This window comes from Hemicordylus capensis, chromosome 6 (genome assembly GCF_027244095.1).
Source record: "Hemicordylus capensis ecotype Gifberg chromosome 6, rHemCap1.1.pri, whole genome shotgun sequence".
Classification (NCBI taxonomy): Eukaryota; Metazoa; Chordata; class Lepidosauria; order Squamata; family Cordylidae; genus Hemicordylus; species Hemicordylus capensis.
The window spans coordinates 158,813,741-158,837,983 of record NC_069662.1 but is presented as its reverse complement, the minus strand read 5'-3'; the positions used below and the strand labels follow the sequence as shown (position 1 = coordinate 158,837,983).

Genomic DNA, 24,243 nt, shown 5'->3' with positions numbered 1-24,243 from the left:
TTTGGAAAAACCCCTGATCATCCTAACGACGGATGTATCTGAGTCAGGCTGGGGAGCACATGTTTTAGGCTATCGGATAAGTGGGCATTGGTCGCCATTGGAAGCCAGGAACCACATTAACTTCTTAGAACTCCGGGCAATCTTCAGAGCCTTGAAAGGCTTCCTGCTGTCTCTCCAGGGCCATTATGCACAGGTCCACATGGACAACATGACTGCGAATGCCTACCTGTACAGGGAGGGAGACATGGGCCCCAGGACTCTTCTCTTCCTGTCCCTCCAAATCTGGAACTAGGTGGTAGTGCATGACCTAGAATTCCCAGCCATTCACATTCAAGGGCAAACCAGTGTTCTGGCGGGCTTGCTGAGTTGATCCCTCACAACATCTCATGAATGGAGTTTACACTGGCCAATTCTTACCCAGCAGTGGGGGTCCCCAACCATGGATGCTTTTGCTTCGCAAACAAATCGCCAATTTACCCGATATTGCTTTCGGATGGGAGCAGGTCATCACTCTCTAGGGGATGCCTTTGCACTTTGCTGGACAGGAATCTTTCTGTATCTGTTTCCACCAATTCCTTTCATTCTGTGGGTCCTCCAGAAGTTGAAAAGAGAACCCACAAAGGCTATTCTGATTGCCCCTTTTCGGCCATGGAGAACATAGTTTTTCCTGCTGATGTCACTAGCATTGGACAAACCTCTCCACTTGCAGAAACTCCCAAATCTTCTAACTCAGGACATTGGTTCTGTACTACATCCAGATATTGCTCAGCTACACCTCATGGTGTGGCTCCTGTCCTCAGTATAGAACCACATTTACAAACTGTTTGGAGGCAGCTAGAAAACCTTCCACTTGGAAGACTTATGAACTGGAGTGGAAACGCTTCTCTGAATATGCTCGGGCCAAGGATGTTGACCCATACAGGGCACCGAGTCTGGCCCTGTTGGACTACTTATTCCATCTAAAGGCAGCAGGACTTTCTCTTTCCTAAGCTGAGGTTCATCTCGTGGCAATATCTGCATATACAATACCGTTGGGGGCAGACCCCCCTTTTGCTATGGTTAATTTTTTTTGGGAGGGGAGCCTCATTCACCTGTACCCTGATATGCCACTCACTTCACCTCCATGGGATCTCCCGCTGGTGCTCACCCACCTAATACGTAAACCCTTCAAACCTTTGGCCACATGTGATCTTTGATTACTTACCTGAAAAATGGCATTCTTGGTGGCCATCACCTCTGCACGCCAGGAAAGCAAACTCAGGGCACTCGGGGATGATCCTCCATATCTATTGTTCCACAGATATATAAGGTTCAGCTGTACCTGGTTGTCAGCTTTCTCCCCAAAGTGGTGAGCTCTTTCCACACGTCACAGTTCTTGTCGCTTCCTGTTTTCCCCCCAAACCCATCTTCACAGGTTTCCTGAACCCATCCTTCATTCCTTTGATGTTTGTTTGGCCTTGTGTAACATTCTACAAGAAGAGAACAGAATCAATAAGAAAATCTCCAGCCTTGTTTGTGTCTTATGCTCTCCATTCTCTTGACTCTCAACCTGTCACTCAGCTAGGTGGGTGGTAAGTGCTATTATTTTGGCATATGAACTTGCAGGCAAGGACCCCCAAAGTCTAACAGTGCACACTCCACTAGAGCGGTCTCTAACTCCACTTCCTTTGATTGGAATGTCCTGATAGATGTCATCTGCAAAATGGGCTACTCCACACTCTAACGCATTATGTGTTGGACCTGTGCTCCAGGTAGGATTAGGAATTTGGACAAGTTATGCTGCATTCTATCTTCCAGTGACTGCTGTCCCACCACTAGGTGGGTGAGCTTGCGATGCGCCATTGGTGTGAACAACAGTGATCATGATGATGAACAACAAGTTGTTTGCCTGTAACCGAGGTTCATCTAGTGGCCGTTTTCATTCACACATCCTTCCCTTCCTTCCTTGCAGTCTCTTTCAGATCGGTGGACATTCAAACTGAGGGAAGTCAGGCGCTGCAATACCAGAGGGGGAGAGGCTCCTTCCAAAAAACTAGAACTGAAGAGAGCTTTGGAAGGATCCCAAATGGACTTCAGAGCGCGTGTGAAGCCCATTGGTGTGAATGAACAGATGACTACTAGATGAACCTCAGCTATAGTTAAGTGTAGCTGATTAAAGCCTTTGTCTCGGGGCAAGCTCACATGAGTGAAAGAAATGCTGAGGTTCAAAATGCTGCCACAAAGCACATTAAAACTTGCAGAGAACCAGACCAGTGGATTGGGTGCTGTAATCCAAGGTCCCTCTGTAACTGGGTATTGGGCAAATACAAAAACAAACAAACCACAAACCCCTTCCACGTGTAAGCTTACAAGGGATGAGAAAACTAATAGCTGCTGAATGTCTGAGGATGTATTTGCTCCAGAGAAAATCCCCCTTCGGCTTGTAAAAAGAAAAGTCTTTAAAAAACAGTTTTATTCAAATACTGCAGACTGCTTCCATTTGAGGCTTTGTAGCTTTTGTAGATGCAGTTAATACTTAGTAGATTACAAAAAATAGGCTGTCTTAGGCACACTTAAATGTTTACAGAGTCTTTTGCAACACCCTAGGTAGGATGTGTGTAGGCCATCTTTCTATTACATTGCAGGTAAACTATAATAAAACAGTATCAGAAATATGCAAAACACACAAAGAAATATGTTTCTAACGTGCAATCTGACTGACAAACTGTTTCCTATGCTGAATTCCTTTTTCCTTGAACTCACCTAATTCCTGAGGAGAATCATGCTTCCTGCAATCCTTACTTTTAAGGATCTACAGAGTTATTCCATGAGAGAAACCTCCATGCTGGCTTTGACCATGAGGGAGCAAACTCCATTGCCCCTTACTAAGCCTTTCTGCATGCACTTCTGTCCAACAAAGACTTGTTCCCAGAATTCCCAGCAACCACTCTCTAAGTCCCACCCACCTAGAGTATGATTGGCTGCTCTGGAGTTCACCAGTGTGTGCATCAAGGCAAGGGTTCACTCGCTGTTGACTAGGGGGAAGGGAGGCGGATCACTGCAGTAAGCAACCTGTTCTCATTACCATAATGATTTTTTCTTGTGGATTTCTAGCTTTAACACTTTTCACTAGGTGTCTGCCTTTGTTGATTACTTGTGTGTAATTTGGAAAGGCATTCTGTTCTTGCCTACTAAGTTTGGCTGTTAAAAACAATAGAGGAGGATTTAACATTGACTCCTTGCCAATGGGCCTATACGCTGATTCAGTGTTTCACAGCCTTTCTCTTAAATTTAGGTACTACATGCATCCACTGCCGAAGTTTTGGCAAAATCTTTTTGTCCTTCACAGGGCTGAACTTGTTCAATTCTGCATAGTGTAGTCTAGGTTGGCAAACATTTGCAAAAATATTACTCTTGTAAGGTTTATTTTTAAAAAGCCGATTCAGACTTAATGGTAACAACCGTGAAGGATTATTGCCGCCTTGCTTTGCTTATGAGCTTCCTGGAGGAATCTGGCTGGCGACTGTTGGAAACAGAATTCTGGACTGATTTGGTCTTGGCTTGATCCAGCAGAGCCGTTCTTGTATTCTTGGATGTATCCATTCCACACTGCCTTCCTTAATAATTAAGGTAGGCAGAATTCAATTTTTTTCTCCACTGCCCCACATTTCTGGTTTGCCATGAATAAAGAACTTCCTAGACTCCTTCCAACCCTTATTTGAGAAGTGTTCTTCAAAATTGAAAATAATTAAGTGAGAAGGCTGATTAAGACAACCATCCCATATCCATCAAATGTGCCAAAATATTTCTACACCACTTGGTTGGAGACCTCTTACTGACTCTTTAAATAGAACTCATGTGAAATGGTATTGGAAACATATTACTATCGGCTTCTGTTTATTTTATTTTTTCCAGCTGACCTAAAAGAAGACCTGGATGTTTATATAACAAAAAGCCTTCCAAACAACATAAAACTGGTAAGGAATGAGAAGCGAGAAGGACTGATTCGAGGGAGAATGGTTGGAGCCTCTCACGCTACAGGTAATGTTTCCTGTCTCTACAAGCTCAAGTTATCTCTCTTTGTTTCTTCAGTACTTCCATATGCTTCCATATAATTTTACAGAATCACCTGTGACTGCAATAGCACACATGCTGTGTAATGCTCAACATTTTCTCCGACTTGCCCAAATTTTAATGCCTTCTTTGTTTGTTCTCTAGTATGTGTTCTGTAAATGTGAAATCTTTAATGCTGTGTGGGTGCAAGCTCAGTTATAGACCCCCATTGCTTGTAAGCAGGTCATATTGTACCACAAAATACATTGGTAGCAAAATACATTGGATGCCTCTGAGAAGCCCACAGGTAGGGAGTGGGGGCTTGCCCCCTCTCCTCCTGTTGCTCCCCTGCAACTGGTATCCAGCAGCACTTTCCTGTGAGGCTTATAGCCACCAGACTAGTATCTATTGATAGACCTGTCCTCCATGATTCTGTCTAAGCCCCTTTTAAAGTCATCAAAGCTAGTGGCCATCACCAAATCCTGTGGCAGAGAATTCTGTCATGCCTACCCCTTGTGAATACCACAACTTATGAAATACGGTAAGATTTAGGCTTGTCCCCCTCTCCCACAAGGGAGACTTCTTGACTTTGTCTCATAACATACAGGTTGGTAGGTTCAGATGAAATTATTCATCATAACAATGACAAACACAGTCTTATTAATGCAGTTTACAAATACCCTATGCATGGCAATTCACAGTCACCTTACCCGAGAGATTTGCTTAGCTACAATTAATTGAGTTAGAATATCACTTGCTAATCTCTGTAATCACTCTACATTGTGCATTAATGTGCACCAGTGATAAATGGGGTTAAATCAATAAAGCTTGTATTATAACTTTTTAATGATGACATAAGCGCCTCCTAATTAATGTGTGTTGAGCATCTACATTGTGGTAATATGACTTTATTGAAGATCCCAGGCTTGAATCATACTTGTTCAGCATCACATTACAATGAAATGATACTAGTGCTCAATATTTCAGTCTAAGAATAGCTTTTCTAGGCCGTACCTGCTGATAAGAAGAGGTAGGAAAATGTACATAGCTATAGTTGAATAAAGAACTAACTTTCTTGAATATGATCCCTTGGTTCTTCCATAAACCTGCTTCTTGGCCTTTGTTTACAAAGCTTTCAAAATATAGTCTATATGGGATGTTTGAACTCAATGCCTTTTCTTTTTTACTGCCTATCCCATGTTCCTGTCTGTTGCCCTCAGTGCTCCATGTGTTCTTTTTCATCATTTTGGGTCCTATTCTACAGTGATCAATTTCCATAAGATTAGATAAGAATTTAATTTGTCTCTGATGTGTTAGTTCTAATTTGCGTATTTTTGTTGTTATTAAAACGTACACTTCCTCTTCACTAATATGATGGCTGTGGAGTGACACTATTTTTCAATTATGCTTGCATACCTGCCTTCAAAGGCAGCGTTTGATATGCAGCCATCCAGCTGGGTGGTTCCTCTGAATATAATCATGTGGGTGAAGTACTCAGGTGATTTTTATCTTTGCTGGGCCATCTCTGTTCCTGTTGTCAGAGGTTGTGTTGGTGTAATAAAAATTGTGACACTACTCAAACAGATGCTTATCATAGGGAGTTCTGCCCACATCATCATATTGCAAATATGAAACTATTGGATACATGGTTGAATAATTACAGCTGAGAACCACAATGAAATTTATGTATGTTTTTGTTTGAACTGAAACAAGCTGGAACCTCTCATATGTAACAAGTGTTTGTGACTGCCCCAGGTAAACGGTTGGGCCTGATGTTGTCCCACTCTTCTCTCTGTGTTGCAGTGACTTGGTTTAGAATATATTTATTTATTTATTCAATTTCTATACCGCCCTTCCAAAAATGGCTCAGGGCGGTTTACACAGAGAATTAACAAATAAATAAGATGGATCCCTGTCCCCAAAAGGCTCACAATCTAAAAAGAAACTCCTCTTGAGAAAAAGGGATGGTGTATCTTGTAAAAATACATCACATTTTTAAAAAACAATAAGGCTGTTCTCATGAGCAGCCTAACACAGGCTGGGACAGCCCAGCCTGGGTCAGGGTGTTCATGTGTAGCATCAGGATCGATGTGGATCCCAGTGCTGCCCACCTGCCTAACTGCACTTCAAAGCCCGGCCTTTAGCCAAGGTTAAGGGTGCAATTGTGCCCTTAACCCCGGCACTGGGATTGTGTGTGTGTGCTTGGGCTGCTTGCAGCCTGAGCGTGCACAGAGACGGGCTCCTAGAGCACTTGTCTCACAGGAGTATCTCCCCAATGCACTGCACTGGTCATGTGGTGCATTGAGAGATATCCAGAATCCAAGGAAGCGACTGGCCCACCAGATGCCTCTGAGATGGAGCAGTGCAGTTCATCTGGAAGCATGACCCGCACTCCCAGCAGCATGTTCCGAATCATGTTTTTTGCGGGGTAGGGGAGTGAGTTGGATCTTGCCTTCCCACCCACCTGCCTGCTCATGAAGATAGCTTCAGTGTTTGTATCAGTGAAAAGCTACACTTAAAAGGAAAAAGTATAGAACTCTAGTGATAATGCTCTTAGTGATGTGTGAGTGAGTGGATGTTTTTCTACGTCAATGAATGTGTTTTTGCCTTCTCAGGAAAGGTACTTGTGTTCTTGGACAGCCACTGTGAGGTGAATGAGATGTGGCTGCAACCTTTGTTGACACCCATCCGGGAATCACGCAGAACAGTGGTTTGTCCTGTCATTGACATAATAAGCGCTGACACACTTACCTACAGCTCTTCCCCAGTTGTCCGTGGAGGGTTCAACTGGGGCCTGCACTTTAAATGGGATCTTGTTCCTTTGTCAGAACTGGAGGGCCCCGAGGGAGCCACTGCTCCAATCAAGTAAGATTTTCTGCTATATAGTGAGATATATTCTATTACTTGTGGTACCATATGCTAAAGAACATTCCTATATGGTGTGGTGCTGTGTTAAACATTAATCTTTGTAGGTGGACCGTTTGGTTGAAAAGAATGGAGAAAAATGCAGCCAAGAGGTGTCATAAGACTTATTAGCAAATTGGTTATGGTGATTTCCTGGTGCATTTCGAACACCTATGTTTGTTCTTCGGGGGGATGCTGTTCAACATCTAACTAGTGGTAGCACAGTTGAAACCAATGCTCTGGTATAATTCAATTTCTAGGAAAACTGTTAATATGTTTTTAAGCTTGTTTTAGTATTTAAGAACATAAGAGCAGCCCTGCAGGATCAGGCCCAAGGCCTATCTAGTCCAGCACCCGGTGTCACACAGTGGCCCACCAGATGCCTCAGAGAAGCCTATGGGCAAGGGGTGAGGGCATGCCCTCTCTCTTGCTGTTGCTCCTCTGCAGTTGGTATTTGGAGGCTGTAGGTGGCCTATAGCCCCCAGACTAGTAGCCATTGATAGACCTGTCCTCCATGAATCTGTCCAAGCTCCTTTTCAAGCCATCCAAGCTACTGGCCATCATCGCATTCCATGGCAGAGAATTCCATAGATTGATTATATGCTGCGTGGAAAAGTACTTTCTTTTGTCAGTCGTAAGTTTCCTGTCCATCAATTTCATGGGATGACCCCTGGTTCTAGCGTTGTGAGAGAGGGAGAAAAATTTCTCTGTCCACTCTCTCTACTCCATGCATCTACTCCGAGATGGAAGGTGCCCCTGATCATCTTGGTTGCCCTCTTCTGCACCTTTTCCAGTTTTACAGTGTTCTCAAGATACAGTGAACAGAACTGTACACAGTTCTCCAAATGTGGTCGCACCATAGATTTATATAAGAGCATTAAATTATTAGTGCTTTGATTTTCATTCCCCTTCTTAACAATGATCTCTAGCATGGAATTGGCCTTTTTCACAGCTGCTGCAAACTGAGTTGACACTCAACTGTCTGTCACAACCCCAAGATCTGTCTCCTGGCCAGTTACTGCGACAGACACTGATTATTATTTTTTAAAACCCACTAGCCATAAAAGCAGTCTTCTCAAGGATTCACTAGTCTTTATTGTATAACCTTGAGTCTCTGAATGGACTACAGTTGCTCTGCAGAGACAAAGTGATCAAGGTTTTGCAGTACAGCTTGGAGACGTGTAGTAAAGGACAAAGAGAAGGGGAAAATAAAATTCAGAATGCATGTGGCAAAAGTGGTAAAGGCCAATCCTTTCACTCATTTGGTTCATCTCCTGCCTTAAATTTGTATCCTGTCCTAAGGCCACAAGGGCCCCTCATCAATAAAACAGTCAGTAGATATTTACAACAAAGCAATAAAAAGACTACAGACTAAAATAATCCAGCGACACAGTTGAAATCCAACTTCACATCCCAAAAGCCCTGCTAGCATTCTGAAGGTTCGTAGATAGTCTGGTTCAGTGAAGGAATTCCACAGCACTGTTACCACCACTAAAAATGCTCTGCTCCTTGTCACCATTCTTTTGGAAACAGATATTCAGAGGAGAGCTTCCCCTGATGACCACCTAGACATCACTTTTTCATCCTTTGTATTGTTTGAGTTCCACCAGTCCTCTGGAAATATGTATTTCCCCCTGCCCTGCACTATTCCTCTCCTTCCACCTTTTGGTATAACATGATTTTGCAAAGAATTACCCCCCTCTTATAGGTCACCTACAATGGCAGGAGGCTTGTTTGCTATGGACAGAGAATTTTTCAATGAACTTGGACAATATGATAGTGGCATGGACATCTGGGGAGGTGAAAACCTGGAAATCTCATTTCGGGTATGTATGGTGGTTTCTGTGCTGATGAGCTGGCAATCCTTTTTTCCTTGAATAGCAACTGAGGGCACTGTTTGAACTATAGCAGTCCTTTTGTGTAGTAATCTCTAGTTTTCTGGATCAGTGTGAACTCTGCTTTTTGTTTTTTGAGATTTGTTTTACTGTTACATCTGAATGTAAGTACCGTGCGGTATGACTAGGAAGAATCTTTCAGGGCTAAAGTATGTCCTCTTAAAGACCTCTGTGAGGCAGAGTTGTGCTTTGGAGTGTCCAAAGCTGAATAACATATGATATCCTGGAGATGTCTACTCCAGGAGAAGAAAGCTGGCTTTATGGTAGCAAGCATGACTTGTTCCCTTAGCTAAGCAAGGTCTGCCCTGGTTGCATACGAATGGGAGACTAGAAGTGTGAGCACTGTAAGATATTCTCCTCAGGGGATGGAGCCACTCTGGGAAGAGCAGAAGGTTCCAAGTTCCCTCCCTGGCATCTCCAAGATAGGGCTAAGAGAGATTCCTGCCTGCAACCTTGGAGAAGCTGCTGCCAGTCTGTGAAGCTAGATACTGTACTAGATAGACCAATAGTCTGACTCGGTATATGGCAGCTTCCTGTGTACTCTGTGTTAACTAATCTGTGCAATATTGTGTGTTTCCAGTGCAGGAAGCGACTTCCTTTTCAGGAAGCAGGGAGACCCATACTGTCCCAGTAACAGCTGAGCAGGTGGGTGGAGAGCACTGGGAATGCTAGGAGGTGAAGTCCTTTTGCCATAGAACTCTATGGGGAAAGCACTTGAAAAGACTACACCTTCCAGTGCTCCCTTTGTGCCTACCCAGCTGCTGTTAGGGCAGTACAGGACGCTGCCTCCTGTAAAGGAAACCCCCTCACCAGAAGTACACAGTACTGTGCAGAGACAGCCACACTGGGAGTGCCCACCTCTAAAGGTCCTGAAAGGGTGGATATTATTTGGCTTTGGGCACTCGGAAGTACAGCCCTATTGTGCGGTCAAAAGTTATTCTAATCAGTGTGTGTTCTGAAAAGATGCTGTGCAGGAGAAGGCAGGGACTACTACTTCAGGCCACTGCAAGGGCTGAGGAGATAAGGCAACGGTCCTCAAGGTGTTTTGCCTACTGCTGCCGGAGGCCCAGTGTAAATCTCCCTCAGTTGCATAAGTACAACTGCTTATACTTGAGATGGTCATCATTCCTTATAGATGATAACAGCTGGCACTAGATGTTGGAGCTGTATTGCTGCTGCCCAAAACAGCAGTCCAGCATTTTTCTGCCCTCAGTATGTATAGCAGTACAAAACATGTGATGTGACAATGTCATGCTTAGTATTCTTGGCTCTGCTTCACTTTATTAGCTGGATAAGGAAACTTCAACAGGAGCCGTTGGGATTACCCGCGGCAGGAGGGTAGTTCCACATCAGAAGGGGTGGGAGTTGTCATCCTACATGGACAGCAAAGCAGAGGCAATCCTTGTGTGTTGGGTGCAAACTCTTTATTGGACAATGGCAGCCTGTTTTGTGGCACCACCCCACCCTTGTTGTTTCCCTTCGTAGTCCTGGTGGCCAGCCCAGTGGTGGCTCGCCAGGCGCATCTTTCTGTCTTTGGGCCACCTGCCATGGGTGCCTACACTGAAGCTCACTGGCCTTTGTTATGGGTGTAGTTCCAGTGGGATATAACTCTCAACCTCCACACCCCTTCCCTCTGTGGACACTCTGCTGGATCAGCTGTTGGTGGGGGATCCTGCACCAGGACCTATAAAGGTAACTCAAGTGGCCTCTTCCTTGCATGGCCCGTTCCCGACCTTCTGGTTTCAGGTATGCTACAACAGGCTCAGGTATCTGCCAGGTAGTCTGCTAGGTCATAGCACTGGGGTGTTCACAGTGCTCAGGGTAGAATCAGCTGTCTCAGATACTTGGGTGCTCCCCTTGGAAGCAGTGCAGGGCTCAAGAGAACTCAAAAGATTGACCCCATTTATAATGACAACATTCTGCTGTTCAGAGAGAGAGATTCTACTAGGTGTAGCTAGAAAGGAAATCCTAAAACAGACCATCTTTCATCAGAAATCATGCACATGATTAAGATCCTCTTTCTCAAGTAAAAGTTATGTATTGTACTAATCCCTTATTTTTCTGAACAGATCTGGATGTGTGGGGGCAAACTTCTCATCATCCCATGCTCCAGGGTAGGACACATTTTCCGTAAAAGACGTCCTTATGGCTCACCAGGAGGGCAGGACACCATGGCACACAACTCTCTACGGCTAGCACATGTGTGGATGGATGAATACAAGGCAAGACAATTCCCACCATAGCAGGAATTAATACAGGAATAGTGGGGTGTGTGAATGGTCTCAGTGTTATGTGAGGAAACCGTGTCCCCTTATTGGGACCATTGGGTGAGGTTATTAAATAGGCAGTCTTCCCAGAAAGTCACAACCACAGGCTTAAAATTCAAATGAAATAAAATGCTTTATTGAATACAGAGGAAGAGGGTTGGCTGGAAATTACTAAAGCAGGGATTCCTATATGCTGTGGACAAGGAGGTTGTACACGTGTCCAGGCTTAAATGCTTTACCTCTGCTGTATCTGGTAAATGTTTGTTGCTACCAGAGATGGGGGACGGGAAACCGTAAATGGTGGTCTGCTTAATGAGAAATCCTGGCTGGTGAGTGAAGAGAGGAGAGTGGGATGAAAAGAAGAGATGAGCCAGTGCAGGGGGCGGGGTGAAGGAGAGAGAGAGCACTGGGAGAAACCCTGGGAGAGAAGGAAGGGAAGCCAGTAAAAGAACTGATGGAGGAAGCGAGAGCAGAGCAAACACTGGAAACAACCTGGGAAGAAGATGAGGAAGGAGCAAGTAAAGGAACCAGCAGAAGGAGCAGAACAGAGAAGAGGAGAGAGTGGGGGAGAGTCGAGGAGAGGAGAAAGGAGGAAACAGCTTCTTTTACTGTTGAAGGAGAGCTGGCTGCTGGCTCTCCAGCAAAGGGCAGATCCAAGGGCTGGACTATGCAAATTCTGGGAAGCCGTGGGGAACTAAGAAGTGGAGTTTGAGAAAGGAGTGGTTCCTCACACTGCTGGTGGCCACTGCCGGAGAAATAGTGAATGGTTTTGAAACAGTTGAGGGGGTTTACTGAGCGAAGGAAATGGGGACAAGAAGTGTCTGGGAATCTGATCACCTATACTGAGAAGTATGCCTGACTGGTGCCTTTGGCTGGAAAAATTGTCTAGAGCCTATCTTTCTTGGGTTTTGCCCTCTGCTCTCATGGGAAGGCATACTCTAGAGCAGGGATTCTCAACGTTGGGTCCCCAGATGTTATTGGACTTCAACTCCCATAATCCCCAGCCCCAGTGGCCTTTAGTTGGGAATTATGGGAGTTGAAGTCCAATAACATCTGGGGACCCAGTGTTGAGTATCCCTGCTCTAGAGTGTGCTATTGAGACATGGACAAACTCTGTCTGAGCACAGCTTCATCTGGAAGAAGCAGACTGTTTGGGTGAACATAAGAACAGCCCTTCTGGATCAGGCTCAAGGCCCATCTAGTTCAACATCCTGTTTCACGCAGTGGCCCACCAGTTGCCGCTGGAAACCTACAGGCAGGATTTGAGGGCATGCCCTCCCTCCTGCTGTTACTCCCCTGTAACTGGTACTCAGAGGCATCCTGCCTTGAGGCTGGAGATGGCCTATAGCCCTCCAACTAGTAGCCATTGATAGACCTCTCCTCCATAGGGTGGATCCTATGGGATTGGGGTTCTCTTGTGAGGGTGGATCCTATGGGTTTGGGAGCCACATTAGTGCTGGGGGTAACCCTTTTTAGCTAGGAGAGGAGTTGATCACCCTCCTTGCTTTCACTGGTAAAAGATAGACTTAAGAAAATGTCCTAACCTATCCTTGATTGATACCACAAGCACTCACACAGACCCAGAGAAGGGAAGGGGGAACCGGGGAGGAAAGGAAAAAATTCCTGGGAGCAGGTAAAAAGGTGCTTTGTTTACTGGGTCTATGTGCTGGAGAGGGGCTTCCTGGTTAATAGTTTCTGGGGTTGCTCTCTAGTGGAGAATGATAGGTTTCAGGGTAGTTAGATGTAAAGGTGGGGTTTCTCTTGGAATGAAGGCAACATTTTTATTTTAGAGCTGCCTTCTCTTAGGAGTCTCAGGAGTGCTTTAGGGTCTCCTTTAAAGGAGCCTTTCTTGGGGTATTAGGGTGCCCTGTTTGGGCTGCTTTGAGGCAGGGAGCTGCAGCTGTGCTCTTTCCTTAGCTGTTTCGCTAGGTTACTCCTAGCTATAGTGATGAATACTCTTTCTTTCTTTGGGATAGGCAGAGCTAGACTGTGTACCTCTGTAGGACCGTGGTGTGTGTGTGTACACAGAGTCCCATTTCTAGACCTCCTAACAACAGCAGGTGGGAGGTTTCAGGCATTTTGTGCACTAAAAGGAAGTTGGCGGGGTTCCATGTTGACTTCCCCTGACTATGCAGCAGGAACTACAATTTCTGTTGGGTGAACTAATTGCTACCAAGGCTGTGTAACCTAACGGTAAAATGAAATGTTATGGGAGTTGGGTGGGTGCCACTAAAAACAGCAGCTCACTGCCGCAGTTGCTCTTCCTCCTCCTCTCTTGCTAACATGCAGTAAAAGAAAACACATGATGGGGCATCATCATACCCCGAGTTTCTCTCACAGTGTGGGAGGGTATCTGCATATGGGTTGCACTTGCTATGGAAATACAGGATCATGCAAATTCTAAACTTTTCCGTCTTCCTGTGGGAAGCAGCCATTCCCCTTTAAAGTCTTGTCTGACTCTAAGCAGCAGGTTTTCTGTCATTGATAGGCCTGATGGAGGCGTATTTCCATGTGCCAATCCATCTGATGCACAAGAGCTTCCTTTCGATCACTGGGCAGATCACTACCAATACAGGGCTCCCCCCTTCAGACTCTGGTTTCAGGATCCAATTCAAGATGCTGGTTATTACCTATAAAGCACTTAACCATTTGGTCTTGGGCTATCTGACGGGCTGTCTGTTCCCAAGGGTTTCTGCCTACCCAGCAAGGTCATCAGCTTTGCTCCTTGTGCCAACATTGAGAGAAGCTTGATTGTCATGCATGAGGGACAGGGCATTCTCTGCTGTTGCCCCCAGGCTCCGTAATGCTCTCCCAGTGGGTGTCCATTCTCTAGCATCTATGGCTGTTTTTTTTTTTAAATTGAAAACTCTTATTTGTTCAGGATTCCGACCCCTGGGGTTGCCAGTCTCTCGTTTCCATCCTCTCTTTGTTTTGTATGGCTTTTGCTTTTTGGTGTGTGTGATGTTTTTATTGATTTTCATATTTCAATGTGATTTTAATGTAATTTTATTGTATTAACTTTTGTAAACAGCCTTGGGGTGAGCTTTATGAAATATGATATATAAATCGAACAATCAATAAAATAAAATCTGAGACTCCAGGAGATCCACATTATAACTCTTAATTTGGTCATCCTCCTTTCAGTAGGGGAGCAGGATGTAGAGTTCACTTCCCAGTGTCTGGAACAACATGGCTTCCTAGTAAACCTCAGGAAGAGCTCATTAATTCCAAAGCAGAGATTGCAGCACTTGGGGGTGATGAATGGTGTGGACAGGGGGAATGGTCCAGAGGAGTGGTGAGAGTCATTATAGCTCCATGGCAAGAAGGGGCAGCACAGCAAGGGGTGGGCAACAGGAATGGAGAGTGCCTGCTTTTTCTGTTGCCCATTTGCTCCCTCTTTTGCCTGCTGGCCCAAGGGGGCTGGCCGTCAGCACCCCTCCCTGCTTGGTGCCCTAGGCTATAGGAGAGGCAGAGTCTTTCCACAGTATCCGTTGGTTGCCGCTACGGGAGATCTGTTTAGCCCAAGCCCAGAGTCTCAAACCAACTTCGGATATGCACAAGTAATGCAATGATGAAAAGCTCATGTAAACCATCAGGAAAGAATAAGATGGAGCTCCTTCACAGAGGAATTGCACCTTTTGTTCGATTGGGCTGAATGCCACTTAAAGTCTATGTCAGCAGAAGAAGTGAGTAGATGCTCAGTACTTGAGCTAATTGGCTGGCTGAGCTGCTAGTACTTCCACAAAGCAGAATGGAGTTGGAACAGAGGGATCTTATGTGATACCAGTCTTGTATTCAGAATTTTTGAGGTGGATTTGTCTCTCCCCACAAATCACAAGGTGTCCTGATTTTTCATCAAGTTCAAGTGTGAGAGAACCAAGGCCACAGATGCCCTAAGAAGCTGGCAAGGGAACATCTGTGCATTTTTCCATCAGGGATAGTTCTAGCATATGTACTGTAGTTAAAGAGAGCAGAATGAAGAGAGTTGAGGTCATCTTCTAAACTGTAGTTGTAACTCATCAAAATGCCCTGGAAACGTCCCTGGATCATTCCCCATAGACCAACCTTGGCCATAGACCAATACCGACCTGTTATGGCTTCAACTCTCTGCATGGGCATCATTCGAAAAGCTGAGTTATTTCACGAGGGTTATTGACACTATTATGACCTCTAGACGTCCATCCATGATGAAGATATGAGAGCACTTGGAAGTCTTGTCTTACATGGTATAGGAGGAAGAAGCTGACTATGTTGTACACTCATATCTGATAGTTTTTCTACAGGGTGGGCTGGACCAGAGATTAAGCCTCTACTCTAAAATGTCAGGCTATAATGTCTCCATGGTTATAAAGTTGAGCTCAAAGTTGTGGTTATTAGCTTGTCCTCAACTGAAACACTTTCTGAGAGGTGCATCCATTTTGGCTCCTCCCACTGTTCACAGATTTACCTGGAAATTGAACAAAATCTTGTAGGCTCTAACAAAAATGCCATCTGCATATCTCAGTTGTTTACCTCTCTAAAATGGCTCTTGGGAGGCTTTTTTTCCTTGTGGCGATTTCCTCTCGTTGCTGGGTGTATTATGAATTGGGGGTCTTGTCTGTCTGTAAGGAGCCATGTTTATTCCAGCCAAGCAGTATGGTGCTGCCAACCAACCTGATGTTCTTACCCAAGGTCAGTATGGCCTCCTTTGTTTTGTCCATCTTCTCTCCATCCCAGAGAAAAAGAATGACACACTTCCTGAGAGCCAGGAGCTCCTTGCACCAAGCATACACCCATGACTTCTGCCCACCAAGCAGATAGTCATACATGCAACATTCTGTGCAATACACTGGGAAGTGCCCCCTCCCCTAGGTTGCACCATTATGGGGTGCTGGGAAAATGTGGAATGTTCATGATCCTGTCTTTCTGAAGGAAGGTACAACCCATGTGAGAATACCCTCCTTACGCTGCGGAGAAAGAATCTATCATGGTAAGTGTTGGCTGAAGTGCTCAGAGCACGATGATGACCTGATGGTAGGGAAGAAAGGAAGACATACAGCATTCTGTGTTAGAGGCAGCTACACATCTCTTGTGATGTAGTTCTGGTTTGCAGAATTGGCCAAGCTTGCAGAGGAGTTTGAAGATGTAGCTTAGCATGCATAAACTACTTTGGTTTAAAATTTAGAGGAATCACTTGCTCTTTCCCGTGCTGTGAATAAAGTCACACTTTAAAATAGATTCCTGATGTCATGTACTAGAATCATTGTTTCAAATTTTAACCCCCTGCCCCTTGCTTCTCTCTAACACAGGAACAGTATTTCGCCCTACGACCAGAATTAAGGACTAGGAACTATGGAAATATTACTCACCGTGTTGTGTTGAGAAAAAAGCTGAACTGCAATTCATTCAAGTGGTACTTGGATCACATATATCCAGAGATGCAAATTTCTGGGTCCAATGCCAAAGTGCAGCCTCCAGTCTTTTTCAACAGAGGGCAAAAGCGACCAAAAACACTACAGCGTGGAAGGGTAAGAGCCTGCCCAACCTGCCCAGGTTCTTATTTCAAAATTAAAGTTCTTAAAAAGTAGCTCTTGCATCTGGATTAAAATGAACTCTGTTTTTACCTTGTGGTTGTTTAAAATGGTACAACTTTAATGAAAGGGTTGCTTTGAAAATTACTGATTGTGCACTGTAATTCTTCAACCAAAGATGCCTAAAGAATCAAATGTGTACTGTTTATTTCCTCCAAGTAAATGGAACCTTTTTCCTAAATGAAGGGTTGTTGGGTTTTTTGCCTTTGTAGGCCATTGAGTTCTGAGGGCCTCTATTAATATGGGGTTCTTGCTCTGGAATGTGACATCAGAACTGAACAGTCACATGGCTTTTTCCAAGAAAGATTGTGAGTTGGAGCCAACAGGAATATTTTGTTCTGCTGGTTTCTTGGAAAATCCATGTGTGTGTTCAGTTTTGACAGAACATTTACCATGGGAGTTCTATCGGAAACACTCGTGTAGTGGGAAGCAGTGCATCAGAATTGTGTAATGAGACAAACAACTTGCCCTATGACTTTTGTTTTTGAATTCTAGCCAATGTATCATGTGGTTGGTCTTCCCAAGTTAATAACTGTTCTATCTTGCAAGAGAAAATTGCTCTTTGGAGAATGCAAATTGTATTCTCTTCTTTGCCTTGTGCTTGGATGCACTGATGTTGGGCAGGTCGCTATTCCTTAGCTTACTCTGTCATCACAAGAGTGGTTTTTATATGATGATTGTAAGTCTATGCTTCTGGAAAGCCTTAAGCAGCTATAGCTCACCAGATGCCTTGGTTTTGGGACCTCTATAGCTGGAACTGATCTGGAGGAATCAATAGAGTTGCACTCATAGTTGCAGTTACAATAATAGAACAACAAATTCTGTAGAAAGCCCTGCTGCATCTAGCCCAGCACCCTGTTTTGAAAAGTGACCAGTTGGATGCTTGCAGGAATCCCACAAACAGGGCATAAAGACCAGGCCTCCTGTTTGTTACCAGAATCTGGTGATTGGAGGTATTTGCTCTGAACTTGGGTTCCATGTAGCTGTTGTGGCTAATGGCTGTTTATATGTCTGTCCTTCATAAATCTGTCTACTCCCCTTTTAAAGCCAACAGTTGTCACCACATGTGGTAGTAGCAAATTCTGGTAAATTAGTTATGTGTTGCCTGAAGAAGAATTTTTGATTGTTCTGAATCTGCAACCAATTTCATTGTGCAGTATTTATGGCACTTTTCATTACCTAGCCTTAAAAAGCAAATATACAAAGCTGTAGGAGAACCATAACCACACATGCAATCTCTGTGGTGCTACCCTTTGTTTAACATCCTCCACATTAGATACTGTGTAAATGACTAGATTTACTGAGACAGTGCTTTGCACTGGGGTGGCAATTGCAGTAATAGCAAGTGGAGATCCTTGACTTGATCCTGATTGTATTCATGCAACCTGGATCTAGGAACCCATCTGTGACTGCTGGGGCTGAACGATCCCGGAGCCTGGGTTAAGGTTTCAAAGTGGGGCTAGGCGTTGCCCTGCATGGATCAAGCCTGATCCTGGCAGTTCTCATGTACAGCCTGCTTTCCTAGCTTGGGTTAGGGTGCACATGAGAATAGCCTATACGTTTTACATATGCATATGTAAGGGCCCAGTGGCCCCTTTTAAACTGGAAAGGCCACTTCGGGATGAGGTGATTGGGAAGGTGGTAGGTAGGAGAAAAATACCTAACCCATTCCCCAGCCTCAGTTTCTCCACTCTCTAAATATCGCTCCAAGTAGTGCTTCCCCTTGAGTTCCAGGATGGGCATCACAGAGAAATGATGTCATAGCACACCTTGGCCTCAGATTTCATAGTAATTAGAATTTTACTTTTTCCCTACGACATTGACTACTATCCTGTTACTCTTCCCTCTCCCTTTGAATTGGTAGTGTTGGGATAAAGATAATGCTGTTATAGTGGCATGTTTTAGCCATGAATCCATGTGTGTGCACAAACGCTTTCACTATGTAAGACGCAAGATGCGCAACTGAAGAGCAACCTCATACCTTCACCCTGTATTTAGCATAACATTTTTGCCATATGAATTGTGTTTTTGTACTATCAAATACTAATGACACTGTGAGCATTACAGAGTAAAGGATTTTCTGTCATATGTGCTATTGTGTCAGAACATGCTGTCAACTGAGAAATTCTTTCCCCCAAACCCCCTCCCTCCCATTAACAAAAATGATCAGATTAGTGGCTGCAAATTTCCTTTGTTGCTCACATTTTCTCTTGTCTTTTAAAATGTTTGTTTTGCTTGCAGTTGTATCACCTCCAGACAAATAAATGCCTGGTTGCCCAGGGTCACCCAAGTCAGAAAGGAGGACTCGTTGTGGTCAGGGAGTGTGACTACAGTGATCAAAACCAGGCAAGTAACCCATGGCCAGTGCTTGCTTTTTGATCTCTCAAGCATTTCCTTAATTTGTAGTCTTTCATTGCTGCTTTACTTTTTAATCATCTGCGTGTAGAGTAAAGCAAACCTATGCAAACACTCTGCTCATCTGTCAAGAAATCCTGTTGTCTGTTACGTACTAGGATCAGAGCTCTTTAACTTGTTAAAGACCAGTGATCGGTACTGGGACCAGTGCTCTTTAACTTGTTTATAAATGATCTAGAAGTTGGGGTAAGCAGTGAGGTGGCCAAATTTGCAGATGACACCAAACTACTTAGGGTTGTGAAATCTAAAAGGGATTGTGAGGACCTCCAAAAGGATCTCTTCAAAACTGGGGAGTGGACGACAAGATGGCAAATGTGGTCCAATGTTAACAAGTGTAAAGTGATGCATATTGGGGCAAACCCCCACAATTTCACATATAGGCTACTGGGGTCTGAGCTATCCGTGACTGATGAGTAGAGAGATCTTGGGGTTGTGGTGGACAGCTTAATATGTGGCAGCTGTGGAAAAGGCCAATTCCATGCCTGGAATCATTAGGAAGGGGGTTGAAAATGAAACTGCTAATATTATAATGCCCTTATACAAAACTATGGTGTGGCCACATTTGGTGTATTGCATGCAGTTCTGGTCACCATATCTTAAGGACATTGTAGAACTGGAAAAGGTGCAGACCTGGAATGTATCGCAGAGACTTGGTTGGGAGAGGCTGGTGGCCCAGTCTGGTCCCAGCTTCTCCCTCCAGGGCACTCTATTGAGGAACAAAGAGGGGATGTGGGCAGGGAGGTGAAGTGCCTATGGTCTATAAGAATAACATCTCCCTTACCAAGATCCCTGTCAAAGTGTCTGACCATATTGAATGTGTGTACTTAAGTTTGGGGACCAGGGATAGACTGGGACTTGTTTTGATGTACTAACCACCCTGCTACCCAACAGAGTCTCTAACTGAGCTGACAGACTTGGTCTTGGGCTTGGTGTTGTAGTATCCCAGGCTTGTGGTGGTGGGGGACTTCAGTGTCCACTTTGGGACCAGTTTTTCCGGGACAGCTCAGGAGTTCATAGCGGCCATGACAACTATGGGCCTATCCCAAATAGTCTCGGGATTGACACATGTTGCTGGTCATACACTTGATCTGGTCTTTCACTCTGATCAGGGTGATATTCCTTGGATGGGACGCTGGTGTTTTCCCATGTCATGGAAGGACCACCATCTGGTTAAGGTGGGACTCACCATCACATCCCACCTTTGCAAGGGTAAGGGGCCTATTAAGATGGTCCACCCGAGAAGGTTATTGGATCCCATAGGATTCCAAGGAGCCTTGGAGGAATTTAGTGTTGGCTCTGCTGGTGATCCTGTTGATGTCCTGGTAGAGAACTGGAACAGCAAACTCACAAGGTCAGCAGACAAGATCGCTCCTAAGTGTCCTCTCTGACTCACTTCAAAATTGGCCCCTTGGTATGCGGAAGAACTAAGGGGGCTGAAGCGGCGAGGTAGACTGGAGTGCAAGTGGAGAAAGATTCAGACAGATATTTTTAATTTATTTTATTTATTGTTAAATTATATACCGCCTTTCATTAAAAACAATACCAAGGTGGTTCACATAGAAAAATTAAAACAAAAAACTATAAAAATTACACAATTGAAATATCAAGCTAAAATATAATGATAGAGATCTAACTAAAAAGATTTAACAATACAAAATACAAAGAAGCAGCAGTGATGGTGACATAGAGCACAATTGAAGATCTATGCTCAGGAGATACATGTGGAAAAGAAGTGTTTCATATTGACCTGCAGGTTCACATCCAGTGGAGTTCAGGTTTGTGAGGGGACTAGTAAGTGCCCCTCCTCCCTTGAACCAGAATTTGGAACCATCTATTACACGCTGTGACATGTTTAATGGGTTCTTTGTGGATAAAATCTTTCATACTCAGGGCGACTTGGATTCAAATCCCACAGTTACAACAGTGTCTGATGTAGAGGTATCCAGTAATTCCTCTTATGTGGTCAGGCTGGATCAGTTCCAGTTGTGATGCTGCCAGACTGCCGAATAACAGGCAGGTTTGTAGAAACTGAGCAGCTAAATTCTGCTTGGGAGGAGAGCATGATCGTCCCTGCTCTGGCAGAAATGTTTTTTGTTTTTTTTTAAGGCTCCAGAAAGTTGTGTGGATGACTTTAGGAAACAAGAATAGTATAGTGGGGCTTCAAGGGTTGACTTTAAGGTCCGGGAGCTGCATTGGAACCTGTTTGTAACACAAAGATGAGCTGAGGTAGCCATGGATCTAGTAGAATGCACCCTGACCTTGGAGGGCTCCTGCACGCCTTGCTTCTTGTAGCAAAAGGTGATCAACTGACAGAGGCATAACTAGGGAAAACGGCGCCCGGGGCAAGCACTGAAATGGCACCCCCCCCCCAAACATACTACATTATACTTAGGTTTTTCCTCACAAGCGCCCGCCGCCGCCGCCAAGCCAGGCCACTGACTGGCTGCCAGGCGCCAGCAAAGCAATGGGGGGCGCGGGCAGCGCGGAAGGGACCGCTCATGGGGGAGGGGCGCCAACACGCTCCCTTGACTGCTGCAGTGCTGCTGCACTGAGCAGGAAACATTTGTATTAACAAAAAAAAAAATTAAAAAAAAATTAAATTTTTTTTGGTCATGGCGGCGCCCCCATGTGACCAGAAAAGATGGCGCCCGGGGCACGTGCCCCCCCGCCCCCCCATAGTTACGCCTCTGTCAACTGAACCAGCCATTTGGACAATCTTTGTCTTGAGATGGCAGGGCTTTTACTTGTCCCCATATAGGAGACAAATAGTTTGACCACCTGAATGACTTAGTGCAGTTCAAAAAAATAAAGGAGACGTCCAGGGCGTGCATAGAACGCTCAAGGGGTGTAGAAGGGTCACCAAAAAAAAAAAAAAAAAGTAGGTAGCAAAGTGTCCTGGTTGATATGAAAGTCTGATACAGCCTTAGGCAGAAGTTAGGATCCGGGCTCAGGATAACCTTGCCTGGATAGAACTTGGTGTAAGAGTAGTCTGCCCTTAGTGCAGCAAGTTTGCTGACTTGCCTTGCTGATGTGATGGCAAAAAGAAAGGCGGTTTTTAGTCACAGCAACCTCATGAGGCAGATAGCAATGGTTCAAAAGGGGCCTCTGTAAGTGTGGACAGCACAAGTGAGAGGCTCCAAGGCTCAATGGGTGCCCTCACAGGTTGTTAACCCGTTTTAGAAATTGTTTGGAGTCAGGATGGACAAAGACACATTACCATCCCAGCCTTGGTGGTGTGCTGAAATGGCAGCTAGGTGCACCTTGATGGAAGTGTTGGTGAAATGGGTGCCTCAGGTGCTCTGCTGCTGGGGACATCACCCATCCTGCCCCTGTGCTCCTTCCAAAGTCTGCAAGAGTTGGGTCTGGAACTGGTCCCTGACCCTTGCAGACTTTAAAGGGGTCAGAAGGAGAGGAGGCTGCTGGCAACTCCCCGTCTAGCCCCAATGCCTTGTAAAGCTGCCAGGCGTCATATCAGTAGCTCCTGATCTGGTCCTTGTAAACTTTGCAAGGCATGTGGACAAGGAGGGAAGGTTGCCTGTGGCTTCTCTCTCCCACCCAGTTAAAGCTAAAGGGGGAGATGAGGCATTGGCACTCTGTCTGAGGCACCCATTCACATTTCAGGGCTCAGCTAACTTGTCCCACTGTAGAAGGTTTATTGTAATCTTAGGCAGCCATAAAGTTCTACACAAGAATTGCACAGGATGAGCTAGCTTATTTGGTGCTTTGAGTTTAAAAGTTAGACCTTTATAGAACAAACTCTGCAATATTTGCAAATTTGGTATTTGTTACTTTCATTGCCCCATGCTTCATCTAAATAAGACTGTGAATGTCTGCCCACACACACACACACACACACACACACACACACACACACACACTCCATCACATCACAAATGGTCAGAACCAACAAGCAGGGCCTGGCAAAGGAGCTAGCTTTCACTTTTATTTCAAAGGGGAAAATACACATGGCCTTCATGTCTCACACAGTACTCCTATTATTTTATATGCATGTGTCTGTGCCAAAAAGCCAAATATTGCAGCCCTTAAACCTAAGCAAATTCAGGCCCACAAGGAGAATGACTGGACAATCCTGAATTCTGTATCAATTCTGAATCAGAAAAGCTTTCCTGTAGGTACTGAATAGCCACAGTCACAAATAGATCCACTTTAGGTCTGTATTTAAGGGCAGGAGATTCAGCTGTCCACGTGTTAACCAATATCATGTCCACAGAGGTACACTTAGGTAATTTTGGAGCCTGGACCTAAAGGCCTTTGGAGGCCCCCATTGGTGGAGGCCCCCCCTGCAAGTTAAGCATAATCTCCCTATACACCCCCCCCCCACACACACACCCGTGACAAACACAGTATTTTTAACACATGGCTTCTTGAGGGCACAAACAGCAACTGAATTAACAAAGATGTAAGAATATAAAACAGGTATATTTATGCAAAAATGTATTAGCAGAAACATTTCAACACACAACTTAACATATTCCCATCCCACATAATTCTTTCCTCACTCCCCCTCCCCTCTGCCTCTGAAGCACCTGGCACAATGCAGGCCAATGGCGACCATACTACGCAGGGTAGACTAAAGAGAATTTGGGGGCCCCAGGGGGTGTGAAGGCCCTGGACCTTGGCCCTGAAGAGCGCCACTGCATGTCCATCATCTGCCTGAAACCATCTGTGTTCTGAAAATTTGAATGAACTGCCCACAATGTGAACAAAGGTCTCCTCCTCCTGTGTCTTGCTGTGGGGTCCTTTTGCTTTCCTTGCCACTAATGCAGCTCTTCTCCTGGTGGTACTCTTTTTGCTTCAGTTTTGTTGCCACTATCAGCATCTTTCGGGAACAAAAGCAAAGCTTTGACTCCTTCCTGTATGGTTGCATTTAGTCATATATCATGGAGAGAGTTTTATCAGCCCTGTGCTCTAGTAGCAATCAGAATAAATTAGGTTAAAGATTGGAGGGCCACATGCTACAAAGTTTTTGTTATGGGCCAGGCTAATGTAGCATAGGGTACTGATTAATTCCACTCACTACTTAAAATTAAAAGCCCAGCTCTGAAAAATTAACCTGCGTATAAGTCTGTTGCTGCTTTAGTTACCAGAGATTATCACCCTGCCATTCCGTCTTCATAGTAGAAGTCAGTTACCAAAGTG

At 44.8% G+C, this 24,243-nt stretch overlaps 1 protein-coding gene across 7 annotated transcripts in view; it reads left to right on the top strand.

Moving 5' to 3' along the window:
- The window catches only part of GALNT11 (polypeptide N-acetylgalactosaminyltransferase 11), a 62,263-nt gene that overhangs the window by 32,022 nt on the left and 5,998 nt on the right, over positions 1-24,243 (top strand). For all 7 annotated transcript variants that reach the window (XM_053262430.1, XM_053262428.1, XM_053262429.1 and 4 more), the window contains 6 exons: positions 3,895-4,020; positions 6,648-6,897; positions 8,645-8,762; positions 10,901-11,053; positions 16,387-16,605; positions 18,910-19,014. In XM_053262430.1, the coding sequence (XP_053118405.1) occupies positions 3,895-4,020; positions 6,648-6,897; positions 8,645-8,762; positions 10,901-11,053; positions 16,387-16,605; positions 18,910-19,014 (971 nt within the window). The remainder of the gene's footprint in view (positions 1-3,894; positions 4,021-6,647; positions 6,898-8,644; positions 8,763-10,900; positions 11,054-16,386; positions 16,606-18,909; positions 19,015-24,243) is intronic.